General features: G+C 40.5%; 1 protein-coding gene and 1 non-coding gene across 7 annotated transcripts; both read right to left on the bottom strand.

Annotated features, from left to right (window-relative positions):
• Positions 1–13594: 13594 nt before the first annotated feature.
• Positions 13595–20078, bottom strand: SLC25A3 (solute carrier family 25 member 3). 6 transcript variants are annotated; one of them, XM_032645937.1, is made up of 8 exons: positions 19932–20078; positions 19524–19684; positions 17820–17941; positions 16374–16553; positions 15443–15624; positions 14605–14777; positions 14015–14125; positions 13595–13933 (listed from the first exon to the last, which is right to left on the bottom strand). In XM_032645937.1, the coding sequence occupies exons 2-8, from the start codon at positions 19678–19680 to the stop codon at positions 13773–13775; spliced, it is 1086 nt and encodes a 361-aa protein (XP_032501828.1). In that variant the 5' UTR covers positions 19681–19684; positions 19932–20078; the 3' UTR covers positions 13595–13772. The 6 variants fall into 6 exon arrangements, with proteins under 6 accessions (XP_032501828.1, XP_032501833.1, XP_032501831.1 ...); XM_032645942.1 differs by having other exon boundaries at positions 19906–20052; XM_032645940.1 differs by having other exon boundaries at positions 19524–19680; positions 19932–20021.
• LOC116761411 lies at positions 14849–15097 on the bottom strand. Its single transcript, XR_004351981.1, has one exon. It is a non-coding gene; the product is annotated as a small nucleolar RNA SNORA53 (small nucleolar RNA).
• Positions 20079–22570: the final 2492 nt, after the last annotated feature.

Below are 22570 nucleotides of genomic sequence, written 5' to 3' on the forward strand. Positions count from 1 at the left end.
CGCTCTGGCAACCACCTGTTTGTTCTCTATCTCCGAGTCTGTTTCTGTTTAGTTATGTTCGTTCATTTGTTTTGTTTTTTAGATCCCACATATAAGTGAAATCATACAGTATTTTTGTCTTTCTCTATTTCACTTGGTATAATACCCTCTAGGTCCATCCATATTGTCACAAATGGCAAGATTTCATTCCTTTTCATGACTAATATTCCATTGTGATATATACCTCACTGTGATATGTGATATATATCCCATTGTGATATATGGTATACCCCATATCTACCCCATCTTCTTTATCCATTCATCTACTGATGGGCACTTAGGTTGCTTCTATATGTTGGCAGTTGTGAATAATGCTGTAATGAACATTGGAGGTGCATGTATTTTTTCAAATTAGTGTTTTTATTTTCTTTGGTTAAACACCCAGGAGTGGAATTGCTGATGGGCAGAGCCAGGTCTCAGGGTCTCTGGTGGCAGTGCCCTAGGTGTTCCAGAGTTGGTGTCAACCCACAGGTGGGTAGAGCCAGCATCCATGGGGTCCTGGGGCTGGTGACCACCTCCTATTGGGTGAGGCCAGTTCCCGGGGCCAGTGCTGGCCCACTGGTGGACGCGGGTTGGAGACAGATCCTGGGCTCTCTGGTGGGCAAGGCTGGGTTCCAGGGCAGCTGAATCCCAGGGAAGCTGGCCTGTTGTGTCCCCACCTGTGTGGCTTGCAGTGTCCCAGTTCTGGTCCCTAGCAGCTGGCAGACAGGGCCAGGTCCAGACCCTATAAGCTAGAAGGAGGATTCCAAAATGACACTTGGCAGCACCAGTGTTCTCGTGGGGGAGCTCCCCAAAATGGCTGCTGCCGGTGTCTACGTTGCCAGTGAGTCTCAATTGCCTCCTGCCTCTCCAGGAGGCTCTCCAAGATCAGCCAGTGGGTCTGACCCAGGTTCCTTTAAAACTACTGCTTCTGCACTGGGTCTTGGAACATATGAGATTTTGTGTGTACTCTAAGAGTGGAGTCTATATCTCCCAACCCTCCAAGTTTCCCAAAAGTAAGCCCTACTGGCCTTCAAAGCCAAATGTTCTGGGGGCTTGTCTCCTCAGAGCAGGACCCCTGGGTCTGGGGAGCAGGAAGTGGAGCTCACACCCCTCACTTTTTGGGGAGAAACTCTGCAGTTGTAATTATCCTCCCACTTGTGGGTCACCTACTCTGGTGTATGGGTCTTTAGTATACCTCATCTCTGACTCTCCTAATTGTATCATTGTGCTTCCTTCTTTATATCTTCAGTTGTACAATATCTTTTCTGCTAGCCTTCAGGTGGTTCTCATCAATAATTGCGCTTTAGATAGTTGTAATTTTTGTATGTCTGTGGGAGGAGGAAAGCTCAGGGCCTTCCTACTCCACCATCTTGGCCGCTTCTAGGATGAGTCTCAAGTTTATGAATTCTTACACCAGAATGGCTCATCCCTAAGACTTGGGCTTTTTGCCATTAAAGAGTTAGCATTAAAATTGATTCACATACGGCTTCCCTGGTGGCGCAGTGGTTGAGGGTCCGCCTGCCGATGCAGGGGACACAGGTTCGTGCCCCGGTCCGCAAAGATCCCACATGCCACGGAGCGACTGGGCCCATGAGCCATGGCCGCTGGGCCTGCGCGTCCGGAGCCTGTGCTCCGCAACAGGAGAGGCCACGACAGTGAGAGGCCCGCGTAACGCAAAAAAAATAAATTAAAAAAATTGATTCACATAGTTCTAAGTTGAACCCCAAGAAACTTTCTCCCTGCTTCTGTGACTCCATATTATTTTCTCTTTCCTGAAATGCTGTAGCACTTGAAGTCTCCCTCACAATTTTATTGCTAAAACTTTATTTAAGCACTAAGTGTCCATCGTTCTTTGCAAATGGTTTCATGGGTGTCTGAAACGAGATCATGAGTTTCTTGATTCCTCATATCACGTATTCTGTTTTTAAAAGTGATATCCTGGAAGCAGAAACTAACACACCATTGTAAAGCAATTATACCCCAATAAAGATGTTTTAAAAAAAAAAAAAAAAAAAGTGATATCCTGGGACTTCCCTGGTGGCTCAGTGGTTAACAATCCACCTGCCAATGCAGGGGACACAGGTTTGATCCCTGGTTCAGGAAGATTCCACATGCCGCAGAGCAACTAAGCCTGTGCGCCACAACTACTGAACCTGCGCTCTAGGGCCCTCGTGCTGCAACTACTGAGCCTGCGGGCTGCAACTACTGAAGCCCGCGCACCTAGAGTCCATGCTCTGCAACAAGAGAAGCCACCACAATGAGAAGCCCATGCCCCGCAACAAAGAGTAGCCCCTGTTCGCCGCAACTAGAGAAAGCCCACGCACAGCAACAAAGACCCAACACGGCCAAAAATTTTTTAAAAATTAAAAAGTAATATCCCTTTGCACCTAGTACACAGCTGCACAGGGTAAGTGCTTGTATGCATTTGCCTTAAATACTAGGAATAGAATCCATTATATATGGTGACTGTGTTACTAGATACAGCAATTATTTGTGATATGGGTATTTGAGTTCTTATTCCAAACCATAATGATTTTTTGTGATGGATTTCCCCATAATTACAGTGGCAAAAGACATATTTTTTGGAACAACATTTGATTCATCCCTGTTTTAATACGTAGAAACATGAGAGTTTGAAATCAAAGATACTAGGTTGCAATCCTAGCTCTGCCTAGTTCTGTGGCCTCGGACAAATTTAATATCTGTGACCCTTAATTTCTTCATCTGTAAATAATAAATAATAATATCTACCTTATAGCACTGCTGTGAATATTACCATTATTATATCTAAAGTGCCTGGCACATCTGAAAAAGGGCAAAGCCATTAATTAATATAACAAAAAGTTACATACTATGGAACTGCTTTTTGGAAAACAGCTCTATAGCCCACAGGGAGAGTATCACTGTAGTACATCCTAATGCAGTATTTGATGTTCATAATGATGATACCAAATGAAATGTAAATTATGTTCCATGTAATCAACTTAATCAGACAAAATAATGCATTTTAGACGTGAAAAATATTTAAAAAGAAAAATTTCAGGCTGGATTGGTTCAAGATGGCAGAGGAGAAGGACATGCTCTCACTCCCTCTTTTGAGAACACCAGAATCACAACTAACTGCTGAATAATCATCGACAGGAAGACACTGGAACTCACCAAAAAAGATACCCCACATCCAAAGACAAAGGAGAAGCCACAATGAGATGGTAGGAGGGGCACAATCACAATAAAATCAAATCCCATAAGTGCTGGGTGGGTGACTCACAAACTGGAAAACACTTATACCACAGAAGTCCACCCACTGGAGTGAAGGTTCTGAGCCCCCCATCAGGCTTCCCAACCTGGGGGTCCGGCAATGGGAGGAGGAATCCCCAGAGAATCAGACTTTGAAGGCTAGTGGGATTTGATTGCAGGACTTCGACAGGACTGGTGGAAACAGAGACTCCACTCTTGGAGGGCACACACAAAGTAGTGTGTGCCTCAGGACCCAGGGGAAGGAGCAGTGACCCCATAGGAGACTGAACCAGACCTACCTGCTAGTGTTGGAGAGTCTCCCGCAGAGGTGGGGGCTGGCTGTGCCTCACCATGAGGACAAGGACACTGGTAGGAGAAGTTCTGTGAAGTACTCCTTGGCTTGAGACCTCCTAGAGTCCACCATTAGCCCCACCAAAGAGCCCCCCGCCCCCCGCCCTGGTAGGCTCCAGTGTTGGGTTGACTCAGGCCAAACAACCAACAGGGAGGGAACCCAGCCCCACCCATCAGCAGACAAGCAGATTAAAGTTTTACTGAGCTCTGCCCACCAGAGCAACAGCCAGCTCTACCCACCACAGGTCCCTCCCATCAGGAAACTTACACAAGCCTCTTAGTCTCATCCACCAGAGGGCAGATGGCATAAGCAAGAAGAACTACAATCCTGCAGCCTGTGGAACAAAAACCACATTCACAGAAAAATACACAAGATGAAAAGGCAGAGGGCTGTGTACCAGATGAAGGAACAAGATAAAATCCCAGAAAAACAACTAAATGAAGTGGAGATAAGCAACCTTCCAGAAAAAGAATTCAGAATAATGATAGTGAAGATGATCCAGGACCTCGGAAAAGGAATGGAGGCAAAGATCGAGAAGATGCAAGAAATGTTTAACAAAGACCTAGAAGAATTAAAGAACAAACAAACAGAGATGAACAATACAATAACTGAAATGAAAAATACACTAGAAGGAATAGCAGAATAACTGAGGCAGAAAAATGGTTAAGTGACCTGGAAGACAAAATGGTGGAATTCACTGCTGAAGAACAGAATAAAGAAAAAAGAATGAAAAGAAATGAAGACAGCCTAAGAGACCTCTGGGACAACATTAAATGCAACAACATTCACATTATAGGGGTCCCAGAAGGAGAAGAGAGAGAGAAAGGACCAAAGAAAATATTTGAAGAGATGACAGGCAAAAACTTCCCTAACATGGGAAAGGAAATAGCCACACAAGTCCAGGAAGCCCAGAGAGTCCCAAGCAGGATAAACCCAAGGAGAAACATGCCAAGACACATAGTAATCAAATTGGCAAAAATTAAAGACAAAGAAAAATTACTGAAAGCGGCAAGGGAAAAATGACAAATAACATACAAGGGAACTCCCATATGGTTAAAAGCTGAATTCTCAGCAGAAACTCTACAAGCCAGAAGGGACTGGCATGACATATTTAAAGTGATGAAAGGGAAGAACCTACAACCAAGATTACTCTACTCAGCAAAGATCTCATTCAGATTCGATGGAGAAATCAAAAGCTTTACAGACAAGCAAAAGCCAAGAGAATTCAGCACCATCAATGCAGCTCTACAACAAAGGCTAAAGGAACTTCTCTAAGTGGGAAACACAAGAGATGAAAAGGACCTACAAAAACAAACCCAAAACAATTAAGAAAATGGTAATAGGAACATACATATTGATAATTACCTTAAACGTGAATGTATTATATGTTCCAACCAAAAGACACAGGTTCACTGAATGGATACAAAAACAAGACCCATATATATGCTGTGTACAAGAGACCCACTTCAGACCTAGGGACACATACAGACTAAAAGTGAGGGGGTGGAAAAATATATTCAATGCAAATGGAAATTAAAAGAAAGCTGGAGTCGCAATACTCTATCAGAGAAAATAAACTTTAAAATAAAGAATGTTACAAGAGACAAGGAAGGACACTACCGAATGATCAAGGGATCAATCCAAGAAGAAGATATAACAATTATAAATATATATGCACCCAACAAAGGACCACCTCAATACATAAGTCAACTGGTAACAGCTATAAAAGAGGAAATTGGGCTTCCCTGGTGGCGCAGTGGTTGAGAGTCTGCCTGCTGATGCAGGGGACACGGGTTCGTGTTCCGGTCCGGGAAGATCCCACATGCCGCGGAGCAGCTGGGCCCATGAGCCATGGCCGCTGAGCCTGCACGTTCGGAGCCTGTGTTCCACAACAGGAGAGGCCACAACAGTGAGAGGCCCATGTACTGCAAAAAAAAAAAAAAAAAAAAAAAAGAGGAAATTGACAGTAACACAGTAATAGTGGGGGACTTTAACACCTCACTTACACCAATGGACAGATCATCCAAAATGAAAATTAATAAGGAAACACAAGTTTTAAATGACATAATAGACCAGATAGATTTAACTGATATTTATAGGACATTCCATCCAAAAACAGCAGATTACACCTTCTTCTCAAGTGTGCATGAAACATTCTCCAGGATAGATCACATCTTGCGTCACAAATCAAGCCTCAGTAAATTTAAGAAAATTGAAATCATATCAAGCATCTTTTCTGACCACAACGCTATGAGATTAGAAATCAATTACAGGGGAAAAAGCATAAAAAACACAAACACATGGAGGCTAAACAATACGTTATTAAATAACCAAGACATCACTGAAGAAATCAAAGAGGAAATCAGAAAATACCTAGAGACAAATGACAATGAAAACACAATGATCCAAAATCTATGGGATACAGCAAAAGCAGTTCTAATGGGAAGTTTAAAGCAATACAAGCCTACCTCAAGAAACAAGAAAAACTTCAAATAAACTATCTAACCTTACACCTAAAGGAACTAGAGAAAGAAAAACAAACAAAACCCAAAGTTAGTAGAAAGAAGAAATCATAAAGATCAGAGCAGAAATAAATGAAATAGAAATGAAGAAAAAATAGCAGGGCTTCCCTGGTGGCACAGTGGTTGAGAATCTGCCTGCTAATGCAGGGAAAACGGGTTCGAGCCCTGGTCTGGCAGGATCCCACATGTCACAGAGCAACTAGGCCCGTGAACCACAACTACTGAGCCTGCCCGTCTGGAGCCTGTGCTCCGCAACAAGATTGGCCGCAATAGTGAGAGGCCCGTGCACCGTGATGAAGAGTGGCCCCCGCTTGCCACAACTAGAGAAAGCCCTCGCACAGAAACAAAGACCCAACACAGCAAAAATAAATTAATTAATAAACTCCTACCCTGAACACCTTTAAAAAAAAAATAGCAAAGATCAATAAAACTAAAATCTGGTTCTTTGAGAAGGTAAACAAAATTGATAAACCATTAGCCAGACTCATCAAGAAAAAGAGGGAGAGGGCTCAAATCAATAAAATTAGAAATGAAAAAGGAGAAGTTACAACAGACACCGCAGAAATACAACGCATCCTAAGAGACTACTACAAGCAACTCTATGCCAATAAAATGGACAATCTGGAAGAAATGGACAAATTCTTAGAAAGGTAACACCTTCCAAGACTGAACCAGGAAGAAATAGAAAATATGAACAGACCAATTACAAGTAATGAAATTGAAACTGTGATTAAAAATCTTCCAACAAACAAAAGTCTAGGACCAGATGGCTTCACACGTGAATTCTATCAAACATTTAGAGAAGAGCTAACACCCATTCTTCTCAAACTCTTCCAAAAAATTGCAGAGGAAGGAACACTCCCAAACTCATTCTATGAGGCCACCATCACCCTGATACCAAAACCAGACAAAGATACTACAAAAAAAGAAAATTACAGACCAATATCACTGATGAATATAGATGCAAAAATCCTCAACAAATACTAGCAAACAATCCAACAACACATTAAAAGGATCATACACCATAATCAAGTGGGATTTATCCCAGCGATGCAAGGATTCTGCAATATATGCAAATCAATCAATGTGATACACCGTATTAACAAACTGAAGAATAAAAACCATATGATCATATCAATAGATGCAGAAAAAAGCTTTTGACAAAATTCAACACCCATTTATGATAAAAACTCTCCAGAAAGTGGGCACAGAGGGAACCTACCTCAACATAATAAAGGCCATATATGATGAACGCACAGCAAACACCATTCTCAAAGGTGAAAAACTGAAAGCATTTCCTCTAAGATCAGAACAAGACAAGGACGTCTACTCTCACCACTATTATTCAACATAGTTTTGGAAGTCCTAGCCATGGCAATCAGAGAAGAAAAAAAAATAAAGGAATACAAATTGGAAAAGAAGTAAAACTGTCACTGTTTGCGGATTACATGATACTATACATAGAGAATCCTAAAGATGCCACCAGAGAACTACTAGACCTAATCAATTTGGTAAAGTTGCAGGATACAAAATTAATGCACCGAAATCTCTTGCATTCCTGTACACTAATGATGAAAAATCTGAAAGAGAAATTAAGCAAACACTCTCATTTACCACTGCAACAAAAAGACTAAAATACCTAGGAATAAACCTACCTAGGGAGAAAAAAGACCTGTATGCAGAAAACTGTAAGACACTGATGAAAGAAATTAAAGGTGATACAAACAGATGGAGAGATATACCATATTCTTGGACTGGAAGAATTATTGGGAAAATGACTACTACCCAAAGCAATGTACAGATTCAAAGCAATCCCTCTCAAACTACCAACAGCATTTTTTACAGAACTAGAACAAAAAATTTTAAAATTTGTATGGAGACACAAAAGACCCCAAATAGCCAAAGCAGTCTTAAGGGAAAAAAAACGGAGCTGGAGGAATCAGACTCCCTGACTTCAGACTATACTACAAAGCTACAGTAATCAAGACAATATGGTAGTGGCACAAAAACAGAAACATAGATCAATGGAACAAGATAGAAAGCCCAGAGATAAACCCATGCACCTGTGGTCAACTAATCTATGACAAAGGAGGCAAGGATATACAACGGAGAAAAGACAGTCTCTTCAATAAGTGGTGCTGGGAAAACTGAACAGCTACATTGTAAAAGAATGAAATTAGAACACTCCCTAACACCATACACAAAAGTAAACTCAGAATGAATTAGAGACCTAAATGTAAGACTGGATATTATAAAACTCTTAGAGGAAAACATAGGAAGAACACTCTTTGACATAAATCACAGCAAGATCTTTTTTGATCCACCTCCTAGAGTAATGGAAAGAAAAACAAAAATAAACAAATGGGACCTAATGAAACTTAAAATGCTTTTGCAAAGCAAAGGAAACTACAAACAAGATGAAAAGACAACCCTGAGAATTGGAGAAAATATTTGCAAACGAATCAATGGACAAAAGATTAATCTCCAAAATATATAAACAGCTCATGCAGCTCAATATTAAAAAAACAAAAAACCCGGACTTCCCTGGTGTCACAGTGGTTAGGAGTCCACCTGTCAATGCAGGGGACATGGGTTCCAGCCCTGGTCCAGGGAGATCCCACATGCCGCAGAGCAACTGAGCCCATACGCCACAACTACTGAGCCTGTGCTCTACAGCCTGCGAGCCACAACTACTGAGCCCGCACACCACATCTACTGAAGCCCGCATGCCTAGAGCCCGTGTTCCACAATGAGAAGTCACCGCAATGAGAGCCTGCGCACCGCAAGGAAGAGTAGCCTGCCTTCGCTACAACTAGAGAAAGCCTGTGTGCAGCAACAAAGACCCAACGCAACCAAAAATAAATAAATAAATTTATAAAACAAAACAAATAAACGACCCAATCAAAAAATGGGCAGAAGACCTAAATAGACATTTCTCCAAAGAAGACATACAGATGGCCAAGAAGCACATGAAAAGCTGCTCAACATCACTAATTAGAGAAATGCAAATCAAAACTACAATGAGGTATCACCTCACACCAGTTAGAATGGGCATCATCAGAAAATCTACAAACAATAAATGCTGGAGAGGGTGTGGAGAAAAGGAAACCCTCTTGCACTGTTGGTGGGAATGTAAATTGACACAGCCACTATGGAGAACAGTATGGAGGTTCCTTAAAAAAACTGAAAATAGAATTACAATACAACCCTGCAATCCCACTACTGGACATATACCCAGAGAAAATCATAATTCAAAAAGGCACATGCAGGGCTTCCCTGGTGGCGCAGTCGTTGAGTCCGCCTGCCGATGCAAGGGACACGGGTTCGTGCCGTGGTCCGAGAAGATCCCACATGCCACGGAGCGGCTGGGCTAGTGAGCCATGGCCGCTGAGCCTGCGCGCCTGTGCTCCACAACGGGAGAGGCCACAGCAGTGAGAGGCCCGTGTACCGCAAAAAAAAAAAAAAAAAAAAAAGGCACATGCACCCCAATGTTCACTGCAGCACTATTTACAATAGCCAGGTCATGGAAGCAACCTAAATGCCCATCAACAGATGAATGGATAAATAAGATGTGGTACATATTTGCAATGGAATATTATTCAGCCATAAAAAGGAACGAAATTGGGTTATTTGTAGAGACGTGGATGAATCTAGAGACTGTCATACAGAGTGAAGTAAGTCAGAAGGAGAAAAAGATATATTAACACATATATGTGGCACCTAGAAAACTGGTCCAGCTAAATCGGTTTGCAGGGCAGAAATTGAGACACAGATGTAGAGAACAAATGTATGGACACCAAGGGGGGAAGCGGCGGGGGTGGTGGCGGCGGTGTGATGAATTGGGAGATTGGGATTGACATGTACACATTAATATGTATAAAATGGATAATTAATAAGAACCTGCTGTATAAATAAAATTCAAAAGTTCAAAAAAAACACTTCAGCACTTAAAAATATAAATCCAACTATCTGAAAATTCATTAATGAAAAATATTAGTTTCTGGGGAATTCCCTGGTGGTCCAGTGCTTAGGACTTGGCGCTTTCACTGCCGGGGCCCAGGTTCAATCCCTGGTCAAAGAACTATGACTGCGCAAGCCACACAGCACAGTCAAAAAAAAAAATTTTAATTTCTATCAGTGCCAAATAAATGAGATACCTTTTTTGGTGCTATCCTACTCATTATTTTAATGATTCACAAATCTATCAGTAATTTGGTAGCCATCCTGAGTGGGACTTTCTTGAAGGAATCCTCAAATCTGGAATGTCACTAGGTTCATTGTCATGATTTTGTTTTCAAGACAGATAGCTTTGGAGGCAAATATAGAATGGAAAACTTTGGAACTGTTTCCCAACAGTAGAAAATGTAAAATTAATCACTTCAATAATAGATATGGTCTCTTACGGGTGAGTCATCTTCAGCTTTCTGTGGAATTTCCCTGCTTTAATACTATTTAAAGTCTAACCAGTTGTGCAGTCAATAAAATCAGTGAAGAATTGTTTATCCATGATTAAAAGTTGATTACATTATTATTTTCAGAATATTAACGATGTCTGAAAAAGCAGTTTTAACCTTGGTTGATACAGCCTCCTGGTGTTGAGATCATGCATCTTGAAATGAGATATTGCCCCTAACATGAATTATCCTCCATCTTCAAATCTTGCATATGCTGCGTTCCACAAAGAAACCTAGCTGACTTGCACATCAAATCACAGTATATTAGGTACGAATTGTATCTTATGTAGGAGACACATCCTCTAGGCTTTCATTCAGTATAGCCAACCTTTAAGTGACTGTTGCACGCATGGCACTTTATAGTCTATAAAACCGCAAATGAAAACCTTGGAATAGTTGCTTTCTAGGAAATTCAAGTCACCAAAGATTCATAAACCGTTTATCAATGTGAGGTGAACATCTCATACACCTCCTATGACCACTCTGGAGGATGTGAAGTCAGGGCTGCCTTGCAAAAGAGAAAATGATTCAGTAGATAATATCTGAGTTAAGAGCTGTTAAGAGTAGCTAGCTTATAAGGTACATCATTGTTTGATATATCAAGAGGCACAGCATTCAGTTGTGAATTCCAGATTCCTCAAAGTTTGCAATCAGTCTCTTATCCACATGGTATCTGGGATTTTTAACAATTATTGATTTATCATGTAAATGATAACAATTGTATAAACAATGTTTATATAACTTATGTTGAAGAAACAGTATATAACTCCTAATTTGGCAGCAAGACTGACTGCCATGCACCAAACTTGATGAATATTGTGGACACTTTCCCCAAAATGGTATCAAAACATTTCATGAAGCTTTCACACAATGGAGATTCGGTTAAGCTGTTAAGTTTTTCAATTTTGTTGTACATGTCACCAGATAATTTAGCAAAAATCTGGCTTTCTTAGAGTTTCTTAGAGACAAGTTGAATTTTATTTGATCTCTCTGGAAACTATGTCCTAGTGTTAAGACATAATTCAATTAAACAACTAATCACATATACTCATCCCACTGGGTTCTGCTTTGTGGAATTAACATTTTCTTAAAGCCAAATGTGAAAAAACAATGTTAAAATATCCTTATTAGAATCTTTATTTTCAGCATAAATAAATTTTAAAATACAAAATGGGAATTCACATTTTAAGTGGGCATTTTAATTTTGAGGATGAAATGGTTTTACCTCAGAAATAGCTTTGAAAGTTCTCTAACTACAATTAGCAAGCAATTCTTGACAGCCTGAACACAGCACACTTTATGTCAATACCCACAAATGAAACCGATTGCTTCTCTTGAAAATAAGACTTGAATCCTGGCTGGCAGTGGAAACCTCTCATGGTGAAGCTGGCTGAACTGCATACCCTAAAGTTTTTAAATCCACAGTCCACCTCTCCATTGGCCCAATGTACATATATATCCAATCCCACAGGCTCTTACAATGTGACTGACCCTCCTCCCAGTAGGAGGTGGAGTCTATGCTCCTTTTCCATGAAGCTGGGATTTGATCTTCTGGGACTTCTGGTGACCAAGAGTATAGTGGAAGTGATGCTAGGACTTCCAAGGCTAATTCCCATAAAAGATCCAGCTTCTGCCTGGCTCCACTTCAGAGCCCTGAAATAAGTCCAGTTGCCCTAAAGCCACCATGCTGTTGATTTTGAGGAAAGACTGAGCCACTAACAGGGAGATGCTCAAACAATCTCCCTCTAACCAGATGTGAAAAAGCCTTTGGAGATGACCCAAGAGCTACCATCTGATAACTTCATGAGACACAGAAGCAGAAGAACCCAACAAATGCTCCTTAATTTCTGACCCACAGAAAGCTTGAGATCGTATCGTCGCTTGCCATTACATTTCAGATGATTCGTTACACAGCAGTAACTAATGCACACTGATGACACCAACTGCCACAGCCATCATTTGCTTGGGCTCAGACCACAGCTCTACCTTTTGTCAGTCTGGTCCAAATTTACACCCATAACCCCTCCTTTTTCTCTGCAACACAGGTAAAATAAGACTGGAACCTTAAACAAGACCAGGTGATGATGACAGAGAGAAGTTAACATGTAATGAGATATACCTGGTTTCTAAATTTAGTTCATTGACCTTATAACATGGGTTTGTAATGAAAACATTTCTCTTCCTGTTTAGACTCCTTTGAAGTTTTTTTCCTGAGGTCCCATCTGCATACTTTACACAGGGACTGTCAACTCAATCCAGATATTATATCCAAAGGCCTGAAGGTAAAATGTAATCAGATTTGAAAAAATAAACTATATTACAGATTGGGCTTTTATACTTCCTAACCAAAATACAAGGGAAAACTAAACAGTGGCTTACGTTCTAGCTTTTAAATCAGTTTGGGCTTAAACCAAATTCCAGATGCTTGAATATGCCGAAGTGCCACCGTCCCAGGGGCATTCACCTATTCCAGGTGTCAAGCAGATGCCTTTCTTAAAAACAAAACCGGAAATAGTTTATGTTATTTTTTTTGTAATTTAGAAAGTCAGATCTGTGTGAGGAGAATTAAGTTACCTGAAATAGTTTTTAGCCATCAAATGTTTTGGTCTTTCTAAAAAGCTATCATTCTAAGAAACAGCCTAATTTAGATTATCTTCTTTTACAAATAAGGATTAGCACACTGATTAGGATTTTTAAAAGTATATTAAGTGTTGCAAAAATCTGATTATATACGGAAATGTGCTTGTCAAAATAAACCACAAATGAATATTTATCCATATTCAAACTGAACAATTAAATTGTTTTTAAAAATTTAGGGCATGGTACCTAAAAATGTAAGAACTCTCTTGAGTGACAAATCCTGAAACATGACAATTTATGAGTAGGGATTATAGTATTCAACCAACAGTGATTTTTTTCCTTGAGGTTCTAATGTATGCATAATTCTTTCCATTTTAGGGTTAATTCTTTAAAAACTAGCTTTAAAAATAATTATCAAGTCACAGACAAACCATGAACAGTTGGGTTTATTTCAACAGTAAGTTTGAAACTCTTGCTTCTGGCAAGAGTACTACAGTAATTATATTAGGAATAGGTAATTTCCTACACTGTCAAATATATAAAAGTTCCTTCTGCATTTTCCTCAACACTGATCAACAAGCAGATTCAGTCCACATCTGCTTTCATCTACTCAGTGTACCCAAGCTTCTTCTTCAGAGATTCTGGCATCTCAGGTGGAGGAGGGCGAGGGAGCCTGAAGTAGACCTTCACGGAGTCATAGATGAACCACTGCAGTGCAGTCAGAGTGCCAATCATGATGATACGGGCAAAGAGTCCCTTCCATACACCTTGATAAAATATGAAATGTGAGTGAAAAATATACTCCAAAGTGTTATTCTTTCTTTAGAGGGGAGGAAAAAAAATCTTACCTCTAAATCCAAGTCTCTGGAGGACCAGAGACGCACTGCTACCCTTCTCTTTATTCAACACAGACACCACAGAATCAGCAGGGTGAGAAACAATGGCACAGAAGACTCCAGCTGAAAAAGTCAAGATAAATGATCCAATATGGGGTCAGTTAAAAAAAATTTTCACATCACAGCCAACAACATTTTCATGAGTAATAAAATTTTCTTGTGTTTAAAAAAATCGTATTTTAGAGTGAGACTAACAAGAAAAGTTATAAAGCAGTCTACCCTCTGTAAAACAGAACAATCCCTCAAGTTATATTCAGATTTTAACACTTTCTCTCGTATTAAAAATTTGTTATTGGAAAAACTAAACAACAAAAAAAGGCACAGCAGTGAAGTCAATACATTCCCGAGCTTAATTATGACATGCAAACCACAAAACAATTATTTTAGGAACGAATTAGCAAGTATTTATGAATCCTGAAGAGTATATAAAATGCAATGGAAAGATAAAACTTCTTTGGAATATTTTTCCCTCACAAAAGAGGCCAATACTGGAAATGATTATTCTTAATTTCACAGACAAGTATGTTCTAAATAATTCATACCTATGTAACCTGCCACAAATGTGACAACCAGCTGCTCTGGCTTTGAACATTCACTTCGGGGCTTGGGAACCACAAACTTGTACAATGCTTCAACAGTACGTTCAAAGCAGGCGAACTTCATCATGGTGTATGGTATCTGTCTCATCCAGAGAGGAGCAACCCCCTTGTAGAATCTAGGAAATCAGAAGACTTATTTTACTCGGTTGCATATATTCATCTAGCAGACTTTTTCATTATTAACAGAAGTGTCTGCACACCAGTCAAGTCCTGATAGTAACAAAATGGCAGCACTACTGCATGTCATTTCTATCAGAACCTAAGACTAACATGCAGGTATATTTATCTCACATGCCAATGACTCAAGCACCTTTGACTATACAACCAAAAAAGTTGCTGGATGTTTCTTTCACTGGAACTACAAGAAACAGTAAGTTTACAAGTAGAACTCAGCTCAAGATTGGCATCCACAAAGGTGGATCTAAGGAAGCATGTGTGGAAGGAAGCATGTGTGGCCTGTCTATATGCAAATTCTTAACTGTGAACATAGATGACAAGAATTCTAACAAGGGCACTCCCCATCCCCCAAGTTAAGAGTTAATATTTAGGTCAAATATCAAGTCATTTGTAGACTGACAAATGATTCTAACTTTAGGGGAAAAAAAACCCTTAATTTAGGGTCCAAGCCATGTATCAACTTATCCTTGCCCCTAGAGTTTACATTCTATGTGAGGGGGAAAGAGATATGAAAAAGAGAAAGTCTGGCAGGTTTAATGCTAACAAATGCGGTTTTTTCAAATGAGTATTTTTATACTATATATTTAGGCAAACGTTTACTTACGCCTTTAAGCCTTCTTCCTTATACATTTTGGGAGCTGCATCCCTCAAAGTGTTAGCATATCCTGGTTGGGTTTGAATTCGAACCTTAGCAGCTTCCATAGGAGCCAGAGCAATGTCAGCAAAGAATTCAGCACTGGCAGAGGCAGCCAAATATAGTGATGTGCGCCAGAGATAGGCATTCTCCTAAATGAAAAACATAAGGAGAAACATGAATTGCTGCTGCACTGGCTGTTCTCAATTTAAGAGACAGTTCTAGGCAACAGTTAAAATTTCAGACATTTTAAGTGTTTCTTTATCACAGTCCACAGATAACACCCATGAGACTGAGTATCTCTCATAACCTCATCAATCATAGTACACTGTGAATATTTTTTGAATGTCTAGGTGCCAAGGATAGTTGACCCTTGAACTCACACAGGATACTACAATCCTCTTTAAAAAACTCAAATCCAACTTATTTGGAAAGCAGCACAGCACAATAAAAAGAGCACTGAAATCCAATGAAATAGTTTCTTTTTCTTATCCTGTTTATGTTAAAACAGCCTTATGATACAACATTGTAAAGCAATTATACTCCAATAAAGATGTTAAAAAAAAACACAACAGCCTTATGATTTGAAACATACTGTTCACCCTTTCTGAGACTATTTCCTCAGTTCTAAAAAAAGGTGAGTCAAACAAAAATCTAAGATCCTTTTTGGTCTTATATTTTATGTTAAAAACTGAGGAATTTTTTTCCTTTTTCTTCTTTTTTAAATATTTATTTATTTATTTGGCTGCACCAGGTCTTAGTTTCGGCATGTGGGATCTAGTTCCCTGACCAGGGATCGAACCTGGGCCCCTTGCGTTGGGAGCGTGGAGTCTTAGCCACTGAACCACCAGGGAAGTCCCTAAAAGCTGAGAACTTTCAATTTCAAAGATAAATTACATACCTCTCCAAGCATGTTGCTATACAAAACTTTGAAGACTTCATAAAAGCCAAATTTGCAGAGCCCTTGCATAGAGTAGCCAATGAATGTCGGAGCCCATCCTTTGGCCAAACCACGAACACCATCTTCTTTGAGTGTAACTGAGAATCCATTAAATATGCCCTTGTACTTCTGTGGGTCCACCTTTATTTAAAACAAGAAGAAGAAGAAAAAAAATGTACAACAGAGATAATAACACTTCTCACAAACATTTAATTGTTATTATTAGTTTTTCCTTTTGGTTCTAATATAAACTTTAGTAACTACACAAAAGGTAGGTAAATACAAGTTCACTGCATGATATCAGCTTAATGTCTACTATTTATCTTTGTAAATGTAACTTTTTGTACAGTCAGGTCTAGCTTTCTTTCAGTCAGACTTAAGTCTTGGAGAGTTAGTTAAGAGGATAAAATTCCTACAAAATTACATGATAAAACGGACACAAGATTTTCCCACCACCCAACTCTTTTTACCACTTAAAAATTAGTCTTAAAGTTACTTCATAAACAATAATTGAGTCTATATCCTTGAGATATGCTAACCCATTAAGTGATTATAAAGTTTTGTGAACTTAAGACAATCAAATTAAATACAAGTTAAAAAGGTACATCAACATGAAAACCCTCTTTTGAGTTAAGAAATTAAATTCCCTTTAAGAAACATGCATAAGAAGTTTTAGCAAAGGTGTATTTAATATTCATTCTATTAACTAATGGGGGTAAAAATCTTAATCTATTTCTGCCAGTACTAGAAGGGCTGGTATACATCACCTTCCTCTCCCTGCTAACATTTCACCTTCCTTTCTCTTTTAGGTAAGTAGACCGCTAATCCTGTTTGGGACAAATAAATTTTTGATGTTTGATTATTTGTGTTTCAATAATCCTAATTAAGACATTTTAATTGTGAAAGAAAACCTTTTATGTAAATAAATATGCAAGAAGCTATGCCCACAAATTTTAAGCACTATACAGTGAGAGTTTTTTAATCTATCGTGTTCTCTGCCTTGATCTTATCAATAAATAAGAGACATGAAGTTACATCATATAATACACAAAGAATGATTGCGTACTCTGACATGTAAGTGCTTGTAAAATGACTATTTGGAGCAAAAAAGAATCGGTAGGCCTTGAAGAACTCTAGGCAGAATTCAGCCCAGCAGCAAGAACCACTTACAACCAGAGTCTGAGATCAACAATCTACCTTCACTCTTATTTTAAAAGAGGTATTTCTTGGATTTAAAACACTAATTAAAGTAAAAATCATGCATTAAAGAAATCTGAGTTTGGTGTTCTCCTAAAATTTCCGGCAGTCATAACGTCTTCATTCTTCTAAATTGTGAAGTCCTTTAATATTACTTGGAATTAAGTCACACACAGAAGAGATGTTCAATGTTATCATCTCAATACAAACCTGCATACGGCATTTCACTAAATCCAGAGGAACAACAGCAGTGTGTGTCAGACCACAACTTAAGACCCCACCAAAGCCACACAGTGCGTAAAACTTCGCAGAGCCATATTCACAACTGTACTCTGTAATAAGACAAGACACACCATGCGTTTTAATATAATACTCATGTTACTGGTTATCAACTTACCTCCTGGACAGTTAGGTTTCCACACAGCTTGTTAGTAGGTAACAGCCATGTTTCAACAATGTTTTATTTAGTCCAACATGCAAAAACAAACCTGCAGTCTGCATTTAACCAGATCTAGAGGAACCAATGCTGTATGTGTTGTGCCACAACTAATAATTCCTCCAAGTCCACAGAGGAGAAAGAATCTGCCAGATCCATAGTCACAGCTATACTGCTCTGTTTAATTGAAAAAAAAAAAAATCAAGTAAGTATTTCTTCAGAGGTGACTAAGGTCATGGGAATGCAAGAGAACTACACTTCCCTGTGAAAAAGTAGTATCACAACTGAACAGCTCTGCCCACCATTTACAAGTAAACTGAAAGATAATTTTCCACCTAGTGTGAACAAGGAATTCACTGCCAAAATCAAAACAATCATTTAAAGATTTTGAAGGTTCTTATCTGTGAGATACTACCTCTCTCTCGTTTTGCCATATAAATTTTAAAAAAAGTTTTCTACATCATTAATAGCTCTTCCAATTAAAGTCAAACTTCAAATTACTAACGGCTGATAAGAACACACTTTTAAGTACCAATCCAACTTAAATCATGTAAAAGCTTGCAAACCTCTAAGGCCACTAACCAATACTATCCCCACTTATGGATCCCCCTATAGTGTAAAAATAGATAAACATAAATTTCTGCAGTCAAATACATTTACTACACAAATGACCATAGATTTAACTGTCTAAACTGAAGGACCGAATGATGATGTAAGGGTTTTTTCCTCACACTGAAGACAGAACAGAAACACGTAATAATTTTTTTTTTAAATCTTTACATTTTACAGGTACAAGGTAGATAACATATTCTGTACTCCTGCAATTCGGTTTTCAGGTTTCTCTATAAATACACTCCACTGGAATTTAAAATACACACAGTTAAAATAAAGTTGGGTCTAATCATTAAGAAACCCGAGAGATAAGATCAAAGGGATTCCTATCTATTATATCCTTTCTATGGTCTCTCCGGGTCTACAAGCCAATCAGGCGCATTAAAACAAGAGTTACCCAGTTATCACACATACCTTGTGTCAACTAATATTAGACTCCGGGAATACTAAAGGGAGGAAACAATATTTTTAAAAAGAAAGTGAAAGCAAAATCAAAGAACTGATAATACAGTTAGAACTGCGGTGGCCAGTGGTTAGGATGAAGACTTTACCCAATGGCCTAGTCGGCTGACTAAGCGGGCTCACGGTGAAGATAAGGAGCTAGTCACGGCCTCTTTGCCTCCACTCGCTCGAGGACGCGGAGGTCACGGAGGGAGCAGGGCCTAGACCCTTCCACGCCCTTGAGGGAGGGCCAAGGATCCGACACCCGGCCTCGGGCGGAACGAGCTGACATCCTCGGACAAGCAACTGGGCGCCCTCCTGCGTTGCCGCGGGCAGGGCGCGCGTCCTTCCCTGTCCTCCGGGCCGAGCACGCCACGAAGGCCGAGGGGACCTCACAACCGTATCGGGACAGGGTCTGACCTCACCTTCCACAGAGGCGGCCGCCAGCTTGCGGGAGCGACGGGGTGGGCCCGGGGGCCCGGCGGGGTTGCTGCGGGGGCCCGCGAGACCATCTTGCACCAACTGCAGGTGGGGTGCGTTGAAGGGGTTCGCCCGCGCCAAGTGCGCCACGGACGAGAACATCTTGCTAGGGGGAGAGGAAGCGGCGGTTAGAGGAAAGGCAAAGGGGTCCGTTAGGCCGGCTAACGTCACCGGCACCCTGGGACTACCCCCGCACCCAGGCCTTGCCTCTTCCCGCCTCCGCGCCCTTGAGGAGGTCACCGCGGCCTCCCCAAAGGAGGAGGCCAACGGGGTCTACAGCCAAAGAAGCGCCCCACCGGGTCTCCGCGCTCCGCTCCCCGCACGCACTGCAGGTAAGGCCGAGCCACACTCACTCCCTAAGATGGCGAACACACCACCGCTCCCTCGGAAAGGCTGGGGCTCACAGAGGCTAAACGTCCTCCGGGTCTTTAGATCTGTGCCTTTCGCGCGTCGTCAGCGCGACGCACATAGTGCGTCACTACAGACTGGCGGCACCCATTGGCGAAGAAGAGCGCCGAGGCCCTAACGTCATCGCGTTCTCCTAGCAGCCGTATCCCCGCCCCACTCGCCCTAGCCCTTCCGGCCCGGCTTCTGCGCAGGAGGGTTCCTTTTGCGCAGGCGCGCATTCCAGGCCGGTGTTCTGAGTTGTGTGGGATTGTGCTCGTGACCTTCTCTTTTTGTCCCTTCACCTTCAAACGTCTCTCCTGGAATCTGGGGCTTACTTTCTTTTCATTTAAATGAGCCCCAATATACTAGTCACCTAAAAAAAAATCCGGGGCTTCCCTGGTGGCGCAGTGGTTGAGAGTCCGCCTGACGATGCAGGGGACACGGGGTCATACCCCGGTCCGGGAGGATCCCACGTGCCGTGGAGCGGCTGGGCCCGTGAGCGGCTGGGCTGGGCTGCTGAGCATGCGTGTCCGGAGCCTGTGCTCCGCAACAGGAGAGGCCACAACAGTGAGAGGCTCGCATACCGCAAAAAAAAAAAAAAATCCGAATACGCGATGATATATTATTTCGGTTCGCAGTTAGAATGTCACTAAAGTACAGTTTTTGTGTCACAGCTTCTGCTATTATGGTTCTTTTTTTTTAAGTTCCATTGACATTACACACAGACATGTCTGAATTTTCCATCAGCATTTAGGAGAGTATTTTAAAAGGAAATGTGTAGCAAGAACTCTTAAGACAGCTTGCTGCTTCATCACAATAGTTTATATAACACATTAAAGCATTCAATAAATTATTCTTAACACCTGGGAGTACAGGGGTGAACTAGAGTGAAAGTGACTGGCAGCAGATTTTGTTTTCAATTAATTTAGAAAATCTTCATTAGATTCAGTTAAACAAAGAAAGGCCTAGTTTAATTGGAAAGAGTTTAGTAAGGATCAAACCTCTTAGAATTCTGGCTCTGACATTTTCCCAGCTATTGTTAACGTAACCTTGGGAATTTACTTGATCTCTGTGCACCTGTTACTTAAATGGTGGAAGCAGGGCTGGCCTCATGGGCTTGCTACCTATACAGTTATGCAGGGCCTATGCTTAGTTTAATGTTCTGCTGTCACCGTTTTGAAATTCTTAATGAACAAGAGACCCTGTTTTTCATTTTGCACTGGGCCCTGCAGATTTTGCAGCTGGTCTTGGATGGGAGTAATACATATCTTGAAGAGTTTGTGAAAACTCAGTGAGATAATTTCTTCTTCTTTTTTCTTCCTTTTTTGTTTGTTTGTTTTATTAAATGGACTTGAAAAATTGAGCTGTCATGTATGCCAATGGTAGCAATATTGCCTAAAACTCTGTTCCTATATAAACATGCAAGATTTTTGTAGAAAATTAGCATTACAATATTAGAAAAAGTTAAAATGTTGTCCTCTTAAGAAAGAAACTGGACATATTCTTTAAAAAGCAGATATCATGGGCTTCAATCTTTTCAATTCCCCATCCTCTGAATAGAGCTCAATAATAATTTTGGTGAGATCAATATTTAGTGTTCACATTATGATGACTACTATTTATAGTAAGCCATGGTGAATGCTGTAATTATATTTCTAATCTTGAATGATCTGTTTTTCTCTAGAGGTAATAATTGTCACTTTTGGCATTTGTTTGGTTTTCTAATCACTCATCACTAAGTCAAAATCTGCTGTATTAGTTTGCTAGAGGCTGTCATAACAAAGTACCTCAGACTGAGTAGCTTAAGCAAAAGAAATTTGTGTTCTGTTAGTTCTCAGTGAAATAATTTCTAAAACTGAGGATTTTTAGCCAAGGAGCAGAGCTGGGGTCCGAGGTTGTGGAGGGGGACATCAGTGGATGGTAAGTTACTGAGAGATTAAGGTAATTCTTGCTAAATTGACCTCACAGGATTCTTGCAGAAGGCAGGCCAAGGTTATCAGACATCACTTGGGAGATGAGGAATTTGATCAGGTATCGAGCGTGATCAGATACCAAGTTTGGGAGATTCTGGCTAAACCGACTTAGAATTCTTGCTACACTTGGGTTCCTTATGATCATGCCCAAGGATGGACTTAGTGGAAAAAGGTCTCAGAGTAGCCTAACTAAAGTTTGGTCAAGGAGAGAGTCTTTGTCAATGCCTTCCTATTCAGTATACCAAGGCAGTCTAGCCTTTTAATTTCATTTAATATGGGCTGCCACTGAGTTTAAGTTTCAGCCAAACTGTTAGAGACACCCTCAGCAATCTGAGCTAAAACAATGGACTGGGCCACTTTCTTTACTGTACTCATATCAGTAAGTTTGCCTTGATCTACCATTATATTCCTTCTCTTTTAGTTATTGCTACTTATCAAATTACTCCAAAATTTAGGGACATAAAACAACAAATACTATTATTTCATATTTTCTGAGGGTCAGGAATCTGGATGTGGCTGAACTACATGGCCTGACTCAGGGACTGTCATAGGGTTGTAGGCAAGCTGTTGGCTGGGACTGTGGTCTCTAAAGACTTGACCGGGGCCAGAGTATCTGCTTTCAGGGTCGCAAA

This window comes from Phocoena sinus, chromosome 10 (genome assembly GCF_008692025.1).
Source record: "Phocoena sinus isolate mPhoSin1 chromosome 10, mPhoSin1.pri, whole genome shotgun sequence".
Taxonomy (NCBI): domain Eukaryota; kingdom Metazoa; phylum Chordata; class Mammalia; order Artiodactyla; family Phocoenidae; genus Phocoena; species Phocoena sinus.